At 37.2% G+C, this 23,898-nt stretch overlaps 1 protein-coding gene across 1 annotated transcript; it reads left to right on the top strand.

The window, feature by feature from the left end:
• The first annotated feature begins 230 nt into the window (after positions 1–230).
• On the top strand, positions 231–1,313 carry LOC146946831 (uncharacterized). Its single transcript, XM_085748319.1, has 2 exons — positions 231–482; positions 549–1,313. The coding sequence occupies exons 1-2, from the start codon at positions 231–233 to the stop codon at positions 1,311–1,313; spliced, it is 1,017 nt and encodes a 338-aa protein (XP_085604445.1).
• The last annotated feature ends 22,585 nt before the right edge of the window (positions 1,314–23,898 follow it).

The following is a 23,898-nucleotide window of genomic DNA, read 5'->3' on the forward strand; positions in this document are numbered from 1 at the left end:
ATATTTTCTTAATCAAATCTAATTTCTTTTATTTGACTTCATAAAATCAAACCAAATCTTCCGCCTAGTGGCAAACTAAAAATAAACTTTATACATCCTAATTATATAACGCAATTGAATTATTGAAGTTAAAAACAGTCCTCGTGGGATCGATATTTTTACTACTTCGATAGTATTTGGTGCACTTGCCAAACGTCTATCACCCTCCAATTGAAGGAAGACCTCTGATCATGTACCTGACTGTGTTAGAAGATTCTATGGGTTGTGTGCTTGGGCAACAAGACGAAACTGGAAGGAAAGAGCACGCTATTTATTACTTGAGCAAGAAGTTTACTGATTGTGAGTCTCGATATTCCATGCTTGAAAAGACTCGTTGTGCTCTGGCTTGGCCTGCCAAACGCCTTCGTCACTATATGATTAATCATACTACTTGGTTGATTTCTAAAATGGATCCGATCAAGTACATCTTTGAGAAGGCCGCAGTGACAGGAAGAATCGCCCGGTGGCAGATGTTGTTATCTGAATATGACATCGAGTACCATACCTAGAAAGCAATCAAAGGGAGTATTATTGCAGAACATTTGGCTCACCAACCAGTTGAGGATTATCAGCCTATCAAGTTCGACTTTCCTGATGAAGAGATCATGTATCTGAAGATGAAAGATTGCGAAGAACCGTTATTCGGAGAGGGGCCAGATCCTGAATCAAGATGGGGTCTCATATTTGACGGAGCTGTTAATGTGTACGGTAGTGGGATTGGGGCAATCATCATTACTCATGAGGGTGCTCATATCCCCTTCACTGCCAGGCTGACCTTTGACTGTACAAACAACATGGCAGAGTACGAAGCATGTATTATGGGTCTCGAAGAAGCCATTGATCTAAGAATCAAAATCCTCGACATTTATGGTGACTCAGCTCTCGTAATCAATCAAATCACAGGAGAATGGGAGACTCGTCACCCCAGCTTGATTCCTTACAAAGACTATGCAAGACGATTACTGACCTTCTTCAACAAAGTCGAGTTACACCACATTCCTCGTGATGAGAACCAGATGGCAGATGCCCTAGCTACCTTGTCTTCAATGTACCAAGTAAATCGTTGGAATGAAGTGCCATTGATCCGTATCAGACGTCTTGAGAGACCTGCTCATGTATTTGCTACTGAAGAAGTTGTTGATGATAAGCCGTGGTTCCATGATATCAAGTGTTTCCTTCAGAGTCAAGAGTATCCGCTCGGAGCTTCCAATAGACAAGAAGACTCTAAGAAGGCTGTCTGGCAATTTCTTCCTGAACGGGGACGTTTTGTATAAAAGAAACTTTGACATGGTGTTACTCAGATGTGTGGACAAGCACGAGGCAGATTTATTGATGCATGAAATACACGAAGGCTCCTTCAGAACTCATTCTAGCGGGCACACAATGGCTAAGAAATTATTGAGAGCGGGTTATTACTGGTTAACGATGGAAGCTTATTGTTACAAGCACGCCAGAAAATGTCATAAGTGTCAGATCTATGCCGATAAGATTCATGTGCCGCCAACTGCACTCAATGTTCTTTCGTCTCCCTGGCCTTTTTCTATGTGGGGCATTGACATGATCGGAAGGATTGAACCAAAGGCGTCAAACGAGCACCGCTTCATTCTAGTGGCTATTGACTATTTCACCAAGTGGGTTGAAGCAGCATCATATGCTAATGTGACCAAGCAAGTAGTGGTCAAGTATATCAAGAATCATATTATCTGCCGCTACGGTGTCCCTAACCGGATCATTACAGACAATGGGACGAATCTGAACAACAAGATGATGAAAGAGTTGTGTGATGATTTCAAGATCGAGCATCATAATTCTTCGCCTTACAGACCTCAAATGAATGGTGCTGTCGAAGCTGCAAATAAGAACATAAAGAAGGTCGTCCAGAAGATGGTGGTGACTTATAAAGATTGGCATGAGGTGCTTCCCTTTGCATTACACGGATATCGTACTTCCGTACGCACGTCAACAGGGGCGACCCCCTTCTCTTTGGTATATGGTATGGAGGCTGTACTCCCCGTAGAAGTTGAGATTCCTTCAATGAGAGTTCTGATGGAAGCTGAGTTATCAGAGGCTGAATGGGTTCAAAGTAGATATGATCAATTGAATCTGATTGAGGAAAAGCGCATGACCGCCCTATGTCACGGTCAACTATATCAGAAGAGGATGAAGCAGGCTTTTGACAAGAAAGTTCGTCCCCGTGAATTCAAAGAAGGTGATCTCGTGCTCAAAAAGATTTTTACGTTCCAACCAGACTCCAGGGGCAAGTGGACGCCTAATTATGAAGGTCCATATGTTGTCAAAAGAGCCTTCTCCGGTGGTGCCATGACTCTTCAGACCATGGATGGTGAAGAACTTCCGCGTACTGTAAACACGGATGCAGTCAAGAAATACTTTGTCTAAAAATTATAAGAACAGCTCGATAAGTCGAAAACCCAAAAAGGGCGGCTTAGGCAAAAATGAGCGTCTCGGTGGACTGAAAACCCGAAATGGCAGTCCAGGCAAAAATTAGAGACAATAAACAGAAAATCATTATCCTGATAGGCTGAAAACCCGAAAGGGCGGTCTATGCAAAAGTTAAGGATTAAAAGAAAGACAAAGTAACTGCATCCGATCTGGCACACCCACTTGGGGCATACCTGCTATCAAAGAATCTCCAATCTGAAGCGTCAAAAGCAGCGGAATTCAAAGTTGTTAGGGAAGATAGGGTTATGAAGTTCGAAGTACCTCTCCCATTTTAAATTACCATTTTTCAAAATTTTGTAAAGGATCTATGGAGTCTCGCCCTTGGCAGGCCACCATTCAATCAATAAAATTTGAGCCTGTGCCCTTTTACTTGGAATTCTCATTTATTTCGTTTTCCCAAATTTTCTTCTATTTCTTTGATGATAATATTTTGAAGCAAAATTCTTAAAACTTTTTCACATCTCTAAAAAGCATAAACGAATAAGTGCATTATAGAGCTCGAGAGTAAAAGAAGTGCGCGTCGACACTCTCCTCAAGGGTGGTTAAATCCTACTAAAACGGGTATGTCTAGACATTATGGGAAGCCTTCAAAAAAAAATCGAGCTCGCTAAGTCGAAAACCTGAAAAGGCGACTTAGGCAATAGAGAGCGTCCCGGTGGATTGAAAACCCGAAAGGGCGGTCCAGGCAAAAATTAGGGGCACAAAAAAGGAATATATTCCCGGTGGACTGAAAACCCGAAAGGGCGGTCCAGGCAAAAGTTAGGGATTTTCAAACAAAAAAAAAAAACATGACTGTTGAAGCATGCCGATGGAAGTACACACTGCGCAGATTTACAAATGGCGACTTCTTCCAGACTTTTGGTCAACAATGGGTTTTCTCCCCAAGAGGCATCAGCTGCTACCTTGTGCCGGGTTTTACACCGCCAACGACTCGATTTGTTCACAATAATATCATCTCCAAGGAAGTTTGCCGAGTGTTTGTACTGCGATGCCTATCCGCCTCCCATCTTGTCTCGTTTCATCGAGTCGCCTGTCATATCCAATTTATACAGTCGTACAAGCTACATCCATACATTCATGCATTTATACAATCGTACATTCATACATTAATACTTTCATATATTCATACATTCATGCATGCACAATATATACACAACATCATTCACACATGATTGCATTAGTCACCAAAATCTTGTTTCGGTCATGTCTTTTCAATTTGGTCTCTACTTATCATCGTGTTAAGCCGCAAGTTTCTACACATGAACATCTGACATTTACCTTCTCATCATCACAAGTGTCATCCCCAGTGTGTCTGGTCAAGAGATGTCACCCGTCAGTGTCAAGTGGCAAGTCTTAAACAACGGACAGCTTGAGTCCACCTTTATCTTGTTTCAAGTGGCAAGTCCTAAACAACGGACAACTTGAGTTTACTTTTATCTTGTTTCAAGTGGCAAGTCCTAAACAACGGACAGCTTGAGTTTACTTTTATCTTGTTTCAAGTGGCAAGTCCTAAACAACGGACAGCTTGAGTCCACTTTTATCTTGTTTCAAGTTGCAAGTCCTAAACAACGGACAGCTTGAGTCCACTTTTATCTTGTTTCAAGTGGCAAGTCCTACACAACGGTCAGCTTGAGTCCACCTTTACAGCTTGAGTCCACCTTTATCTTGTTTCAAGTGGCAAGTCCTAAACAACGGACAGCTTGAGTTTACTTTTATCTTGTCTCAAGTGGAAAGTCCTAAACAACGGACAGCTGGAGTCTACCTTTTATCTTGTTTCAAGTGGCAAGTCCTTAACAACGGACAGCTTGAGTCTACATTTTATCTTGTGTCAAGTGGCAAGTCCTAAACAACGGACATCTTGAGTCTACCTTTATCTTGTTTCAAGTGGCAAGTCCTAAACAGCGGACATCTTGAGTCTACCTTTATCTTGTTTCAAGTGGCAAGTCCTAAACAACGGACAGCTTGAGTCTACCTTTATCTTGTTTCAAGTGGCAAGTCCTAAACATCGGACCGCTTGAGTTTACCTTTTCATCATGTTCAAGCTGCCAGTCCTAAACAACGGACCGCTTGAGTTTACCTGTCGTCACGTTTCAGTTTGAAATCACATTTTATTTCATCCACTGTCATCCCCAGTGCGCCTGGTCAAGAGTTGTCACTAAAAAGTTTCGTCTTCATTAAAGTTACCGCTCTCAATCAATACGATAGTAGACGGTCATTTTCCCCAGTGAAACTACATTCCCCCTAGCGGAGTCGGATCCCATTTTTCAACGAATTTGGGTATCCCGTCGTTGTTTCTCGTCTCAGTCAAGTCAACTTTGTTGCCCTGCATTCATACAAGCATTTCACGAGCATTCATAGCATCTTAGGTCCAAAATTGGTGTACTTTGTATTTAAGTCTCTTCGCTCCGATCGAATTAAAGATTCCATCTTCAAATCTCCGGACGAAGAAACTTAAATAGGGGCATCTGTCATACCCCAATTTTTGACCTAAGGATCGTACATTCATACACCGACACGCGCCCTTTAACCCTGATTAAGTCTCTGACTTTTTCAGTGAAAAAATTCGGCAGAGAGGTATTTTAAAATACCTCATGTTTTGGTTCCGAGTCGGACCCTTTTCTCTTAATTTTTACTTTTATTTCCATCTTTTATTTTATCTAATTTAATTTAAGTTTTCATCTCTTATTTAAATTCTTTTAATTAAACACTAATTCTATTTTTATTGTATATTTTATTCAATTATTTTATTTTCTTTTGAGTCACGTCCAAATAGGTCCAATTTTCTTTTTGTTCTTTTATATATTTATTAAGTCCAAAAATTTGTCCAATAATGCTCAACAAAGCCTGTCACGCGCATGCTCTTATCGCATATCCAGTATGTTTCATTTTTCCATCCCAATCCAAAATAAGCAAGCTGTCCTTAGCCTTATCAATCCATAACAATACATGCTTCTTCTCCTCCCCAAGTTACTGGTTTTCGGCACTTCTCCAACAGACCCTAAGCTCCAAATCCTGTTGCTATAAATACCTGCAAAACACACACAGAAAAGAGAACATAGAGGCCAAAAATTCATCGAAAAAACCATCAGCCAAAAAACCTAAAAACCATTACCCATCAACCCACTTCAAACTCTTACACCCAATGACCCACCCAGCTTTTAATAAAACCGACCCGCCTGTAATAAACCGACCTAGTTCGGTTTCTGTTTAAGCCCAATTCACTACTTTTTTACTCTCGTACCCCCCTAAATACTGACTGCGCCCCCTTCCCTGTATTTTTTTTTTTATTCACGTTTTCATGCATATTTAGTCCTATCTTTTTTTTAATTATTCCTTTCACATTTTAATTTAGCTAGGTCTCTTATATTATTTTGCATTGTTCTTTATTCTTATGTTATTTATTTTTTCAGTAAAGACTTTAGAGTGTATAATTAGGCTTTAATGTAAAATTGTTCATGCATTTTTTTAGCTTAGGTTTATTTTCATGCATATTTACATGCTCATTTTTTTTATGTCATTTATTTCTATTGCACATAACTTAGAATGTAAATAGGCCTTAATGTAATTTATTTTTCCTTTATTGCACATAATTTAGAATGTAAATATAGGTTTAATGTATTTTATTTATTTTCTCGCAGACCATAGAATGTATTAATAGGTATTTTTGTAATAGCTTGTGCGTGAGTGGGTGTATGTTTATTTTTATGTTTGTTAGTTTAGGTAAAAGGCCTTTGTGGTGGTCCAACGCCACCATGGGGTCCTTACGCTTTTATTTCTTTATGCTCCGTTAGTTTAATTATATTCTAGTTATTTGAAAACCACAAACAAAAATATTTTTTTAAATAAACCTTGATCTTAAATCAAGTGCCGTCTTTTTTCTTTTATTTTTAATCAAACATTAAATCAATTTAATTCTATTTTGAGTCTCTTTTTAAATATAAAAAACACAAACAAATTCTCACTTGCCACTTTGGCTTTCTTTCATTTTAAAACTTTTTTCAAAAAACCTAAAAAACACTCAACCAATCAAACGTCTTTTTTCACCCCGAACTACGAGGTTTTGATCCCTCACGGGTACGTAGGCAGAGGACACTCGTCCTTCCAAATGAATAAAATGTAGATAATTAGGTCCTCCTTTTCTTTTATCATTTCAAACTCCATTTTTTTCAAAACAAGCAAGTTATAGCACATTAATTAAATGAAACCAAGAGGTTCCCGTAGAGTACTACGGACATAAAGGGTGCTAACACCTTCCCTTTATGTAACTAACCCCCGAACCTAAAATCTTTTCAAAATGGGGTGTTTGAACTTTTTTCCCCTTTTTCTTAAAAAATTAAATGTTCGGTCGTGAAATAATCAAGTGAGTCAAAAGCTAATCAAATAGCCTTGATCTCCGAAAAATGACGCGACACCACCATAATGGGCAACATGAGAGAATGAGCAGGGAGGATCCAAATCAGTTAAAAACCTAGTCCATTTTTTTTTTGTTATACATGTTTTTGGGTTTTTTTATGACCAGATAATTATAGCCAAGATTCTAATAGGCTTAATTACACTTTTGGCCCCCTAAGTTTCTCAAAGTTGTGATTTTGTCCCCTAAAAAAAATAACTCTTTTCTGGTCCCTTAAGTTTACTTTCTGTTGCAATTTTGGCCCCCAACGTCAATTTTGACCCAGTCAACAGACACGTGGGCGCCACGTGTGTAAATTTTTTTATTTTATTTTATTTTATTTTTATTTTTTTAATTTATAAAAAATAAAAAAATATTTTTGTAATTAAAAAAATGTTTTTTTATTACAAAAATAAAAATGTTTTTTTAATTACAAAAAAAGTTGAAAAAAATTCTGAAAATATTAAAAAATTATGGAAAATTGAAAAATTAATAAAAAAATTGAAAAAAATATAAAAAATTCTGGAAAATTGAAAAATTAATAAAAAATGATTAAAAAATAAAATAATCTAAAAAATTCTGAAAAAAATAAAATTTCGAAAAAAATTAAAATTCTGGAAAAATGAAATTTTCGAAATTTTAATGAAAAAATTTAATTAAAATTTTAATGAAAAATAAAAATTCTGGAAAATATTTAAAAAAAATTCGAAATTTTCGAAAAAATTAAAAAGATTAATTATTTTTTAAAAAATGAAATTTTTGAAATTTTCATTAGTATTTTTCGAAATTTTCATTAGTATATATGTCGAGCTTAGGTTTTTTCAGTGTATTTTTCGAAATTTTCAGTAGTATTTTTTCCGGGAAAATTTTCATTAGTATTTTTTCCGGGAAATTTTCATTATGTGTATTCTGGTTTACAAAAAATTATGTGTATTCCGGTTTGTAAATACACAAAAATTCCTGGAAAAAATACTAATGAAAATTTCGAAAATTTTTACATATTTTCCGTATTTTCCAGAATTTTCAATTTTTCAATTTTTTCAATTTTCCAGAATTCCGTTTTCAAATTTTCCAGATATTTTCGAAATTTTTAAATTTTTTTTAATACTAATGAATTTTCAATTTTTCATTTTTTTAATCATTTTTTATTTTTATTAATTTTTCCTGAATTTTTAAATTTTTTCGGTATTTTTATTAATTTTTCAATTTTCCAGAATTTTTTAATATTTTTTTTCAATTTTTTTATTAATTTTTCATTTTTCCAGAATTTTTATTTATTTTTTAATTACAAAATAAAAAAAATATTAAAAAATACAAAAATGCGTCCACGTCAGCGTTGACTGGGTCAAAATTGGGCTAGGGGGCCAAAATTGCAACAGAAAGTAAACTTAGGGGGCCTGGAAAGAGTTATTTTTTTAGGGGACCAAAATCACAACTTTGGGAAACTTAGGGGGCCAAAAGTGTAATTAAGCCATTCTAATAATATTAGGAATATATGCTAATATCATTAGAGTGAGTTGGCTAAGCGACTTTGGTACGGGTGACATAGATTGTGCATCAGTGGAGTGAATGTTTCTTTAAGGATGCAATTTGATTCGGATGGCAAAACAAAATTCGAAAATCAATTTGTACCTCACGGTTAGGTAAAATTGGCCCGAACACATTCGAACCAAACACGATTTTTTGCAGTTCTCAATTTGAGTTGGTTTTGTTTGCAAGTTTCTATTGGCTGGTATGTTTTGAACACCCCTAACGGCAATAACATCATCTAACAAGGCTGGTGAAAAACATGGAGGCAACTCATGAACCATAACCAAGGTATCCATACCATTAGCTTCCAACTTTGTTAGAACATTTACACAAACATCCCCCTTTTGAGGATTGCGGTGGAGGGTAAAATTTCAATCTGTCTTCATGTAATCTCAAATAATCTCCAACATTTTAACATAATGTTGAAAGCAATATGAGTCCATAGTTGCTAATTACATCATATGAAGTAAATCAAAATAGCAGAAAACTTTCTAAAATCAACTTACCAGCACAACCTCAAACTAACAAGGAGTGTCTCGATCTCTACATCAAGCAAATTTGACCAACCTATTGTCCCATGTAATCGAAACTAAAAAGTTCCACCATAATTACACATAAGACCCCTAACCAGTGCTTTCCTTGGATTAGTAAGAGCATTATCATTCACATTAAGCATTAAAGTGTCATCATCACATTAAGGGAATCGATTGATACTATACAAAGTGTTACTGACTGACCCAAGACCCAATCTGACTAGGTTCAGGTCTGACCCGAGCCCCAGAAACAGGCGACACCATACGATGAACATGCCCTATGTAACATCCCGATTTTCGTTAGATTTATTTTAATTGTTTTTATGTGTGTTTATATATGCTCGTATGTGATTATTTGTTCTTGTGTGCATTTTGATGGGATTGGTGTTAGAATGGTATTTTAGTCATTTTGGATTTAGGGGTATTTCGGTCATTTCGTGAGCAAGTGTAAATTAGTAATTCCACTGTGTAGATTATTTTAGTGGTGTTTTGAGTACGAATGGTTATTTTTTCTAAGTTACGAATAGTGATTAAGAGCCGGTAATTATTCATTATTTTTTAACCGTAAGTAAGTAGAAACTTTGTGAATTGGTTAATGAGTATTTTGAGCCCATTAAAACATTAAGGGTTAAGCCCAATAGTGATGAGCCTATTTAAAGAATTCTGCTCTTTACCCAAACAGTTTTGCTCACTCCCAAAGTAAAAGTCGAAAATGCCCATACGCAACTTAACTTGCGCTATTGCATTCTGTACGTATGTTAAGTCACGTTACGTGACTTAACATGCGTCAGTGTATCACGAACATGACTTAAGTCACGCCCAACTACAACACTAGCGCAAGTTAACTTGAGTACGTTGGGTAGAAATTGATTTTATTCTATACTAATTCATTATTATTTGAAATTATAAAATAAATGCAAAAATAAATAAATTCGAAATTAATAAAATAAATGCAAAAATAGATACAAATAGTAAATAGAACTCTCATTTTATTAATATTATTCAAATATTACAATAAGCAATACAAATATTTTATTCCAATTAACTAACATACTTAATATTTATTTTGACCCTCTTCGGTATATGCCAATAGCTTTTGATGGAAAATAGTGATCCATCATGTTTGGGAAAACGACATCAAGACCCCTTGAGGTAAATTTATATTTGGTTCCTTTTATACCCCCCATGATGATTCTTTTTACCCACGGTAAAAAGATTTTGGGAGTAAAAGGAAGCAAATCGAAATTTACCTCAAGGGATGATGCCCTTTTCCCCAACCTAATGGACCACTATTTCCCCCAAAAGCCACCGGTATTTACCTAAGGGGGCTTAGAGACTAAAGAAGCCTAGAGACTAAAGAAGAAAATAAAAAGAAGATAAATAGGGGGGGAGAGATAATGTGAGGAAAAGAGGATGGTTGGGAGGGTATTTATAGGTGGTTTAAGGTCCAAAAACGTGTGAAAGACTAAAAAAAAACGTGTAAAAAACAATCAAAACCATTGACCACCGTCCAAGAAACGTTTGTGCTTCAGTTTTTAGCACCGGAACTAGCGCAAGTTAACTTGCGCACAACTTATAAGGTGCGTGACTTAACATGCACACAGATTATAAGGTGCGTGACTTAACTTGCGCATACCTTATAAGGTGTGTGACTTAAGTCACGCTAGTTAAGTCACGCTAGTTAAGTAACGCTAGTTAATATTGCGACAGCGTGAATTCAAATAAATATTGCGATAACGTGAATTCGAATAAATATTGCGACAGCGTGAATTCAAATAAATATTGCGACAGCGTGAATTCAAATAAATATTGCGATAGCGTGAATTTGAATAAATATTGCGTATCGAATAAGTAAATTATAATAAGTACACAACATTAATTCAAATAAAAATGGCGTATTGAATAAATAAATTCGATAAGTACACAACATTAATTCTTAGACAATTATATTTAGATATAATTTCATCTACGTTACATTACATTGTGGTATCATTACATTACATTACGTAAAAGACATGTACGTCAACTATCATTACATTACATTCGGAAATGTACCTTCCAACTACAACAATTATCTTACCTCTGAATGGGGTCAATTCAAACTAGCTAAAAAGCAGGACTCCAGCATTCGTCCAGAAGTGTTATTTGTAACACCCTACTTCTATTAAGCGGTAAAACGCGCGAATATACAAATATATTCTAGAAATAGATGCTACGTCTTCCAAATTAAAACATACATGCATAAAGATCATGTTACATCACATAGCAGCGGAACACATATATAATCCATAACAACAACAAATATCAGAATAAAGATATAAAGATAACATCCTCCAATCTCAGATACAATAATATCTCAAATCTCCACATAATAATGTCTCAACACCAAACTACATAATCAAATAGAAATCCAACGTGCAAGACTATCCTAGATCAGAGCCCCAATCTAGACACTGCACATAAAAAGAGGAACTCCGCTCCTCGGCAACATCAACACAAGTCTAAGCATCCTGCACTCCATCTACCCGTCCATACGGAAAGGTAGGTGGTAATCCACTGAGGGTTAGCATTACATCATCATAATCCATATAAGATTAAACAAGAACATTGGAAATGAAAGATATATTCAAGAACGAAGGACAACAAATCATACATGTATTCATAAGTATTCACAACACTTATATCATTCAATATCATCATTCCAAGTTCGTATCAACAAGTGTATCATACACGTATCACATATATATAACCACCCCTCCTAGAACACTAGCATCACATGATTATTATCCCCCGTCACTTACATTTCAAGCTATCACATTATTAACATGGCATAGCAAGTATATCCAATTTCTAAACAAATCATCGACATAAGTTCATCAATTATCAATCAATGGAAGGATTACTCACCTTATTCTCCACTTAGTATACTTAATTCAAAAGTACAATTCATCGTTTCAAAGTCATAAGCAAGTAATCATCATCATCAAGGAAATCACCACATCATATGCATATACATATACAACTCTCACTTCATCATTATTATCAAATTAGTTATCATCAAATAGATTCACCAAGTGTATAAACACAAACAAATAAGACATGCAATTAGAGCATAATTCAATTATTCACAACCATCAACAAAATCCACCAATGTACATATACACCAATCCACACAATCACAACATTCACCAAATTTCACCAATCCACAAATTCACCAAGTCATATATTTAATTATGACACGACTCATCAACTAATCAAATGCATATAATGCTCTAGACTCTTCTAGATGCATGTGGTACCAAATCACTCTTAAAAACACATGATCACCCACCTGAAACTCAATGTCCTTCCTCCTCTTATCATGATAACTCTTCTGCCTACTCTGAGACGCTCTCATCTTCTCTTGAATCATCTTAACCCTTTCCGTAGTCTCTTGCACAACATCCGGTCCTAACAAAGCACTTTCACCTGACTCGTACCAACACAAAGGAGTTCTACACCTCCGACCATACAAAGCTTCAAAGGGTGCCATCCCGATACTAGAATGAAAACTGTTATTGTAAGTGAACTCAATCAACGGTAAACATTCAATCCAACTGACACCTTGCTCTAACACACAAGCCCTCAACAAATCTTCCAAACTCTGAATAGTCATCTCCGTCTGATCATCAGTCCGGGGATGATAAGCAGAACTCAACCTCAACTTAGTCCCCAAAGCAGCTTGCAAACTTTCCCAAAACTTAGAAGTAAACCTCGGATCCCGATCCGACACAATACTAGAAGGAACACCATGCAATCTAACAATCTGCTCAATGTAGATTTCAGCCAACTTTGCCACAGACATACCGGTCTTAATAGGAACAAAATGTGCCGACTTCGTCAACCGATCAACAATTACCCAAATCGAATCAAAACCTTTAACAGTCTTCGGCAAAGCTCCAACAAAATCCATAGAGATACTATCCCACTTCCACTCTGGCACAAACAACGGTTGCATCAAACCTGACGGTTTCTGATGTTCAATCTTAGACTTCTGACAAACCAAACAAGCATACACAAATTCCGCAATCTCTTTCTTCATTCCAGGCCACCAGAACAACCTCTTCAAATCCTGATACATCTTAGTCGCTCCTGGATGAATACTCAAACTACTCCTATGATCTTCTTCCAAAATCCTTCTCTTAAGCTCAAGAACATCTGGTACACAAACACGATCGCGAAACATCAAAACGCTGTCTCACCCAACCTGAAGTCTCCACCCTTACCTTGATTAACCAACACCACACGATCTACAAGTTCCAAATCTTCCTTCTGACCATTCTTGATCTCCTCCAAAATATTACTCGTCAGCTTCAACATTCCCAATCTCACACCCTCCGGTGTTAACTCACTAACCAAACTCAAATCTCGGAACTGCTCAATCAACTCTAACTCTTTAATCATCATATGCAACGACTTCCTACTCAAAGCATCAGCAACAACATTCGCCTTCCTAGGGTGATAACTCAACTGAAAGTCGAAATCCTTAAGATACTCCAACCATCTTCTTTGCCTCATATTCAACCCCTTCTTGTCAAACAAGTACTTCAAACTCTTATGATCACTGAACACCTCAAACTTAGAACCATACAGATAATGCCTCCAAATCTTCAACACATGCACAACAACCGCCAATTCCAAATCATGAGTCGGATAGTTCTTCTCATGCACTTTCAACTGCCTCGAAGCATAAGCCACAACCTGACGATTCTGCATAAGCACACCACCAAGACCCATCTTAGAAGCATCACAATATACAACGAACGATTCCTTTGGATTTGGCAAAATCAACACTGGAGCTGAAGTCAACCTCTTCTTCAACTCTTGGAAACTCTTCTCACACTTAGCATCCCAAACATAAGCTTGCCCTTTCCGAGTCAACTGCGTCAATGGCAACGCCAACTTAGAGAATCCCTCAATGAACCTCCGATAATAACCTGCCAAACCAAGAAAGCTTCTCACTTCAAAAATAGACTTAGGTGATTCCCACTGCAACACTGCATCAACATTCGACGGATCCACGGAAATACCACCTTTAGAAATCACATGACCAAGGAAACTCACTTCCCGCAACCAAAACTCACACTTCGACAACTTAGTGAACAACTTCTTCTCTTTCAAGACTCCCAACACAATCCTCAAATGCTCGGCATGCTCTTCTTCAGACTTCGAATACACCAAAATATCATCTATAAACACCACCACAAAACGGTCCAGAAAAGGATGAAATATTCTATTCATATACTCCATGAAGACACCTGGCTCATTAGATACTCCAAATGGCATCACAGAATACTCATAGTGTCCATACCTCGTTTTGAACGCAATTTTGGATATATCTTCTGCCTTTACTCTAATCTGATGATATCCTGATCTCAAATCAATCTTGCTGAACACCTCCGCACCAACCAATTGATCCATCAAATCATCAATCCTCGGAAGCGGATACCGATTCTTAATCGTCACTTTATTCAACTGCTGATAATCCACACACAACCTCATGCTTCCATCCTTCTTCTTAACTAGCAACACAGGAGCACCCCACGGAGTAACACTCGGCCTGATAAACTGCTTCTCGAGCAACTCTTCTAACTGTTGCTTCAATTCACCCAACTCTGATGCAGACATCTGATACAACGCAATTGAAATAGGACTCGTTCCTGGTACCAAATCAATTGCAAACTCAACCTCCCTCTCTGGCGGCAACTCGGTAATGTCGTCCGGAAAAACTTCTGGAAACTCTTGCACTACCGGCAAATCACCAACTCCTTTCTCACTACTTTCCTTCAAAGAAGCAAACATCATGAACACACTAGCTTCACCATCCAAGGGCTTCTTCACTTGCTTCGCGGTCAAGAACTTTCCACCTTCCTCAGCTATCGGCTTAGAAAACGTTACACTCTTGGTCAAATAATTAATGTTAACACCAAAAGTCAACATCCAATCCATACCAAAAATCACGTCCATATGCTTCAACGGAAGACACACAAGATCCAACTCAAAATCAACAGGAACCTTAACATAAACCACAACCAACTGATCCTTTGCAGCCAAAGATACCTTCCCTTGCCAGACCCAACGAACCTGAAGCAACCTGCTACTCCCCCACTACGCTCAAACCCACCTAAAAGAACAGAACAACACAACAAGTACCGACAGTACTCCCGTACATGTCGCATACAAACAGGAAATTCAACGGGTTTTGGTCTGGACAAGACCGACCACGGCTCTGATACCAACTTGTAACACCCTACTTCTATTAAGCGGTAAAACGCGCGAATATACAAATATATTCTAGAAATAGATGCTACGTCTTCCAAATTGAAACATACATGCATAAAGATCATGTTACATCACATAGCAGCGGAACACATATATAATCCATAACAACAACAAATCTCAGAATAAAGATATAAATATAACATCCTCCAATCTCAGAAACAATAATATCTCAAATATCCACATAATAATGTCTCAACACCAAACTACATAATCAAATAGAAATCCAACGTGCAAGACTATCCTAGATCAGAGCCCTAATCTAGACACTGCACATAAAAAGAGGAACTCCGCTCCTCGGCAACATCAACACAAGTCTAAGCATTATGCACTCCATCTACCCGTCCATACATAAAGGTAGGTGGTAAACCACTGAGGGTTAGCATTACATCATCATAATCCATATAAGATTAAACAAGAACATTGGAAATGAAAGATATATTCAAGAACGAAGGACAACAAATCATACATGTATTCACAAGTATTCACAACACTTATATCATTCAATATCATCATTCCAAGTTCGTATCAACAAGTGTATCATACACGTATCACATATATATAACCACCCCTCCTAGAACACTAGCATCACATGATTATTATCCCCCGTCACTTACATTTCAAGCTATCACATTATTAACATGGCATAGCAAGTATATCCAATTTCTAAACAAATCATCGACATAAGTTCATCAATTATCAATCAATGGAAGGATTGCTCACCTTATTCTCCACTTAGCATACTTAATTACAATTCATCGTTTCAAAGTCATAAGCAAGTAATCATCATCATCAAGGAAATCACCACATCATATGCATATACATATACAACTCTCACTTCATCAATATTATCAAATTAATTATCATCAAATAGATTCACCAAGTGTATAAACACAAACAAATAAGACATGCAATTAGAGCATAATTCAATTATTCACAACCATCAACAAAATCCACCAATGTACATATACACCAATCCACACAATCACAACATTCACCAAATTTCACCAATCCACAAATTCACCAAGTCATATATTCAATTATGACACGACTCATCAACTAATCAAATGCATATAATGCTCTAGGCTCTTCTAGATGCATGTGGTACCAAATCACCTCAAGGTCGTCACCTTCGATGCAACAAAAACATCGCAATCACCTCAATTGGATATAAAATCCGCCACCATCAGTCATGAATGCATGAACATATGACTCGACTCAATGCAGATATTCATACAAACAATAATCACCTCACCATCACCATCATTTTGCATACATGCATTCACCAACAATGTCAACATCAAATTAGCATGTATGAATTCACCACCATCAATCAACATTTAACATGTTCAACAAACAACATAACATAAACATGTTCATCAGCATTCAATTAGTATATATGCATCGACAACAATTCACCACCACTTGACATATATACAATCACCAACAACATCCACAATTCAATCAACATATAATTGTCACATATATACATCATCAATCATCTCCACATAAACCAACATATAGTTGCCACATTTCCACATAATTCCTTACAATCCAAATAAAGGAACAATTATAACATATGATCACAAACATCATATTCATCACTCAACAACCATTCATACATCATCTCATAATCATATTAATCTATTCATAAAGGGTTCATAAGCAATTGGCTCTCAAAAATCATTTTCTACCAAGTTCGTCTCCAAAAATCACAACATTGAAAATAATTGAGCACCTAAGCCAAAACCAAGTAAACAAGTTTCAATGCCTCAATTAAGCATACCTCTAGGCCACATATGAATGCAGTAGAGGATACCTTGGTGTTTCACCGGCCAAACACAACGAAATCATAAAAAATCACAAAGTTTGTCTCTTGGTATCATTTTGCAAAACCAATTCATTTCCAAAACAAAACCAAGTTAGACCCAAGCTATGATACTCTTAGAAGTTTAATTATAAATTGATTGAATAAGGTTAGGTGTTTGGAATCCATTGGCATGCTTAAAAGTACACAAAAACACAAAAAAAAATGAGGTTTTGGGATTCTGCAGAACTGACACGGTCGCGTCTTCAGGACACACGGTCGTCTCATCACTTACAGGAGAATCTGACACGGTCGTGTCATTTAGACACACGGTCGTGTCACCCCTTACAGGAGACTTTGACACGGTCGTGTCATCTAGACACACGGTCGTGTCACCTCACCAGTACAGCAAAATGTATTTTTACGTTTTCGTGCATAAAATCTTGTTTTTGAATCCGATTTCAGTTCCGTTTTCGCCAATGCATTCCTTACACTTACGCCATACAAACCACACTTGAAAACTTGACATTTCAACATTAAAACAACTTAATCAAACTCATCCCAAAATGACTTATTTTGCAAAAGCTCTTAAAATGACTTTTACTCAAAAACCCATTTTCTTCCCAAAATGATTTCTCTCCAAAACCAAGTGATTAAAACAGAAAATCATATCATCCTAACCATTCTAACAATCTTCTTAACTCATTCAACATCATCAAAATCAAACTTCTTCATTATCCACCCATTTTTTTTATGAAAACCTCAAGAACAACACAAATTCATAACAACATCAAAGATTATGATTACCCAAGGTTTCTAACATCAACAACAACATCTCTCAACAACAACAGCAACTAGCTATCATGAATTCATCATCAATTCATCACAACAACATCTCATATCACCATTTTTGGACAAAAATGCAAAGCATACATATAACCACAATTTAAGCATGTAATTTCATCATCAACCACTGAATTAACATTCAATTTACATACCCAAACATTGCATCAAAACATGAACACGAATTTACAATCAATTAGGTTCAATTCATCAATTTCACAAATGGGTAAAAATGAAAAGTTATGAATTATGGTTGAATTCTAACCCTCTTACCTCTAGAACCAAGAATCTCTAACCCAAGCTTCAATTTAGTTCCTAGATGATGAATCCCTCTTGCCTCTAACCCTTGTTCTTGTTCTTCCCTCTAGCCTCTATCTCTTCTCTTCTCAAATGAAAAATGTTGTGAAGAAAACCCTATTTCTCTACCAACACTAGTTTATATATAGGCTCACTTAATTGGGCTTATCTCACAAACCTTAATGGGCCTAACCCATTTCTATTTTAACCTCAAAAATGTTACTACTCACTTAACGGTAAAATATAACACTAACGGTCACTTAACGGTAAATAAATAATTACTATACCCTCTAGTAACTTGGTAAAATAATAACTCTCACTAAGCACTAAAAATAACTTCCAGCAAAAAAATTACAAAATTACCCCTGCTCTCAAAATGACCAAAATGCCCCTAAGTCCAAAATGACTAAAATACCCCTCTAATACCGAATTCTACGATTCCCAACCAAAAATATACACAGAGGCAATAATCACATAAGAGCACATACAACACACATAAAAGCAATTAAATAAATAATAAAATAAATCTAGCGAAAATTGGGCTGTTACAACTCTCCCCCACTAAAAGAATTTTCGCCCTCGAAAATTACCTGAAGGAAACAACTCTGGATACGCAACCCTCAATCTACTCTCCGATTCCCAAGTGGCACTCTCACCAGTCGGTCCAACCGAAATCACTTTAACCAAAACGATCTCCTTGCCACGCAAACGCTTCACTTCACGATCCTCAATCCTAACTGGCCAAGTCTCAACGGTCAAATTATCCCTTACTTCTAACTCATCCACTTGGATCACATGAGACACATCATACACATACTTCCGCAACTGAGGCACATGAAACACATCATGAAGATTCGACAAAGATGGCGGTAACACAATCCGATACGCTACAACTCCAACCTTCTCAACAATCTCAAACGGTCCAACAAAACGAGGAGTCAACTTCCGTCACTTCAAAGCACGACCAACACCGGTTACAGGATTCACTCTTAAAAACACATGATCACCCACCTGAAACTCAATGTCCTTCCTCCTCTTATCATGATAACTCTTCTGCCTACTCTGAGACGCTCTCATCTTCTCTTGAATCATCTTAACCCTTTCTGTAGTCTCTTGCACAACATCCGGTCCTAACAAATCACTTTCACCTGACTCGTACCAACACAAAGGAGTTCTACACCTCCGACCATACAAAGCTTCAAACGGTGCCATCCCGATACTAGAATGAAAACTGTTATTGTAAGTGAACTCAATCAACGGTAAACATTCAATCCAACTGACACCTTGCTCCAACACACAAGCCCTCAACAAATCTTCCAAACTCTGAATAGTCCTCTCCGTCTGACCATCAGTCTGGGGATGATAAGCAGAACTCAACCTCAACTTAGTCCCCAAAGCAGCTTGCAAACTTTCCCAAAACTTAGAAGTAAACCTCGGATCCCGATCCGACACAATACTAGAAGGAACACCATGCAATCTAACAATCTGCTCAATGTAGATTTCAGCCAACTTTGCCACAGACATACCGGTCTTAATAGGAACAAAATGTGCCGACTTCGTCAACCGATCAACAATTACCCAAATCGAATCAAAACCCTTAACAGTCTTCGGCAAAGCTCCAACAAAATCCATAGAGATACTATCCCACTTCCACTCTGGCACAAACAACGGTTGCATCAAACCTGACAGTTTCTGATGTTCAATCTTAGACTTCTGACAAACCAAACAAGCATACACAAATTCCGCAATCTCTTTCTTCATTCCAGGCCACCAGAACAACCTCTTCAAATCCTGATACATCTTAGTCGCTCCTGGATGAATACTCAAACTACTCCTATGATCTTCTTCCAAAATCCTTCTCTTAAGCTCAAGAACATCTGGTACACAAACACGATCGCGAAACATCAAAACGCTGTCTCACCCAACCTGAAGTCTCCACCCTTACCTTGATTAACCAACACCACACGATCTACAAGTTCCAAATCTTCCTTCTGACCATTCTTGATCTCCTCCAAAATATTACTCGTCAGCTTCAACATTCCCAATCTCACACCCTCCGGTGTTAACTCACTAACCAAACTCAAATCTCGGAACTGCTCAATCAACTCTAACTCTTTAATCATCATATGCAACGACTTCCTACTCAAAGCATCAGCAACAACATTCGCCTTCCTAGGGTGATAACTCAACTGAAAGTCGAAATCCTTAAGATACTCCAACCATCTTCTTTGCCTCATATTCAACTCCTTCTTGTCAAACAAGTACTTCAAACTCTTATGATCACTGAACACCTCAAACTTAGAACCATACAGATAATGCCTCCAAATCTTCAACACATGCACAACAACCGCCAATTCCAAATCATGAGTCGGATAGTTCTTCTCATGCACTTTCAACTGCCTCGAAGCATAAGCCACAACCTGACGATTCTGCATAAGCACACCACCAAGACCCATCTTAGAAGCATCACAATATACAACGAACGATTCCTTTGGATTTGGCAAAATCAACACTGGAGCTGAAGTCAACCTCTTCTTCAACTCTTGGAAACTCTTCTCACACTTAGCATCCCAAACATAAGCTTGCCCTTTCCGAGTCAACTGCGTCAATGGCAACGCCAACTTAGAGAATCCCTCAATGAACCTCCGATAATAACCTGCCAAACCAAGAAAGCTTCTCACTTCAAAAATAGACTTAGGTGATTCCCACTGCAACACTGCATCAACATTCGACGGATCCACGGAAATACCACCTTTAGAAATCACATGACCAAGGAAACTCACTTCCCGTAACCAAAACTCACACTTCGACAACTTAGTGAACAACTTCTTCTCTTTCAAGACTCCCAACACAATCCTCAAATGCTCGGCATGCTCTTCTTCAGACTTCGAATACACCAAAATATAATCTATAAACACCACCACAAAACGGTCCAGAAAAGGATGAAATATTCTATTCATATACTCCATGAAGACACCTGGCTCATTAGATACTCCAAATGGCATCACAGAATACTCATAGTGTCCATACCTCGTTCTGAACGCAATTTTGGATATATCTTCTGCCTTTACTCTAATCTGATGATATCCTGATCTCAAATCAATCTTGCTGAACACCTCCGCACCAACCAATTGATCCATCAAATCATCAATCCTCGGAAGCGGATACCGATTCTTAATCGTCACTTTATTCAACTGCTGATAATCCACACACAACCTCATGCTTCCATCCTTCTTCTTAACTAGCAACACAGGAGCACCCCACGGAGTAACACTCGGCCTGATAAACTGCTTCTCAAGCAACTCTTCTAACTGCTGCTTCAATTCACCCAACTCTGATGCAGACATCTGATACAACGCAATTGAAATAGGACTCGTTCCTGGTACCAAATCAATTGCAAACTCAACCTCCCTATCTGGCGGCAACTCGGTAATGTCGTCCGGAAAAACTTCTGGAAACTCTTGCACTACCGGCAAATCACCAACTCCTTTCTCACTACTTTCCTTCAAAGAAGCAAACATCATGAACACACTAGCTTCACCATCCAAGGGCTTCTTCACTTGCTTCGCGGTCAAGAACTTTCCACCTTCCTCAGCCATCGGCTTAGAAAACGTTACACTCTTGGTCAAATAATTAATGTTAACACCAAAAGTCAACATCCAATCCATACCAAAAATCACGTCCATATGCTTCAACGGAAGACACACAAGATCCAACTCAAAATCAACAGGAACCTTAACATAAACCACAACCAACTGATCCTTTGCAGCCAAAGATACCTTCCCTTGGTAGACCCAACGAACCTGAAGCAACCTGCTACTCCCCCACTACGCTCAAACCCACCTAAAAGAATAGAACAACACAACAAGTACCGACAGTACTCCCGTACATGTCGCATACAAACAGGAAATTCAACGGGTTTTGGTCTGGACAAGACCGACCACGGCTCTGATACCAACTTGTAACACCCTACTTCTATTAAGCGGTAAAACGCGCGAATATACAAATATATTCTAGAAATAGATGCTACGTCTTCCAAATTAAAACATACATGCATAAAGATCATGTTACATCACATAGCAGCGGAACACATATATAATCCATAACAACAACAAATCTCAGAATAAAGATATAAATATAACATCCTCCAATCTCAGAAACAATAATATCTCAAATATCCACATAATAATGTCTCAACACCAAACTACATAATCAAATAGAAATCCAACGTGCAAGACTATCCTAGATCAGAGCCCTAATCTAGACACTGCACATAAAAAGAGGAACTCCGCTCCTCGGCAACATCAACACAAGTCTAAGCATTCTGCACTCCATCTACCCATCCATACATAAAGGTAGGTGGTAAACCACTGAGGGTTAGCATTACATCATCATAATCCATATAAGATTAAACAAGAACATTGGAAATGAAAGATATATTCAAGAACGAAGGACAACAAATCATACATGTATTCACAAGTATTCACAACACTTATATCATTCAATATCATCATTCCAAGTTCGTATCAACAAGTGTATCATACACGTATCACATATATATAACCACCCCTCCTAGAACACTAGCATCACATGATTATTATCCCCCGTCACTTACATTTCAAGCTATCACATTATTAACATGGCATAGCAAGTATATCCAATTTCTAAACAAATCATCGACATAAGTTCATCAATTATCAATCAATGGAAGGATTGCTCACCTTATTCTCCACTTAGCATACTTAATTACAATTCATCGTTTCAAAGTCATAAGCAAGTAATCATCATCATCAAGGAAATCACCACATCATATGCATATACATATACATATACAACTCTCACTTCATCAATATTATCAAATTAATTATCATCAAATAGATTCACCAAGTGTATAAACACAAACAAATAAGACATGCAATTAGAGCATAATTCAATTATTCACAACCATCAACAAAATCCACCAATGTACATATACACCAATCCACACAATCACAACATTCACCAAATTTCACCAATCCACAAATTCACCAAGTCATATATTCAATTATGACACGACTCATCAACTAATCAAATGCATATAATGCTCTAGGCTCTTCTAGATGCATGTGGTACCAAATCACCTCAAGGTCGTCACCTTCGATGCAACAAAAACATCGCAATCACCTCAATTGGATATAAAATCCGCCACCATCAGTCATGAATGCATGAACATATGACTCGACTCAATGCAGATATTCATACAAACAATAATCACCTCACCATCACCATCATTTTGCATACATGCATTCACCAACAATGTCAACATCAAATTAGCATGTATGAATTCACCACCAACAATCAACATTTAACATGTTCAACAAACAACATAACATAAACATGTTCATCACCATTCAATTAGTATATATGCATCGACAACAATTCACCACCACTTGACATATATACAATCACCAACAACACCCACAATTCAATCAACATATAATTGTCACATATATACATCATCAATCATCTCCACATAAAGAAACATATAGTTGCCACATTTCCACATAATTCCTTACAATCCAAATAAAGGAACAATTATAACATATGATCACAAACATCATATTCATCACTCAACAACCATTCATACATCATCTCATAATCATATTAATCTATTCATAAAGGGTTCATAAGCAATTGGCTCT

Source organism: Medicago sativa, chromosome 2, assembly GCF_051527215.1.
Source record: "Medicago sativa cultivar Bolivia chromosome 2, Bolivia_mono, whole genome shotgun sequence".
NCBI lineage: Eukaryota > Viridiplantae > Streptophyta > Magnoliopsida > Fabales > Fabaceae > Medicago > Medicago sativa.

Bases quoted from the DNA above. Each gene is read 5' to 3' on its own strand.
- LOC146946831 (XM_085748319.1), top strand. From the start codon at position 231: ATGTACCTGACTGTGTTAGAAGATTCTATGGGTTGTGTGCTTGGGCAA. The intron at 483-548 runs GTGACAGGAAGA...TACCATACCTAG, and splicing joins ACATCTTTGAGAAGGCCGCA to AAAGCAATCAAAGGGAGTAT.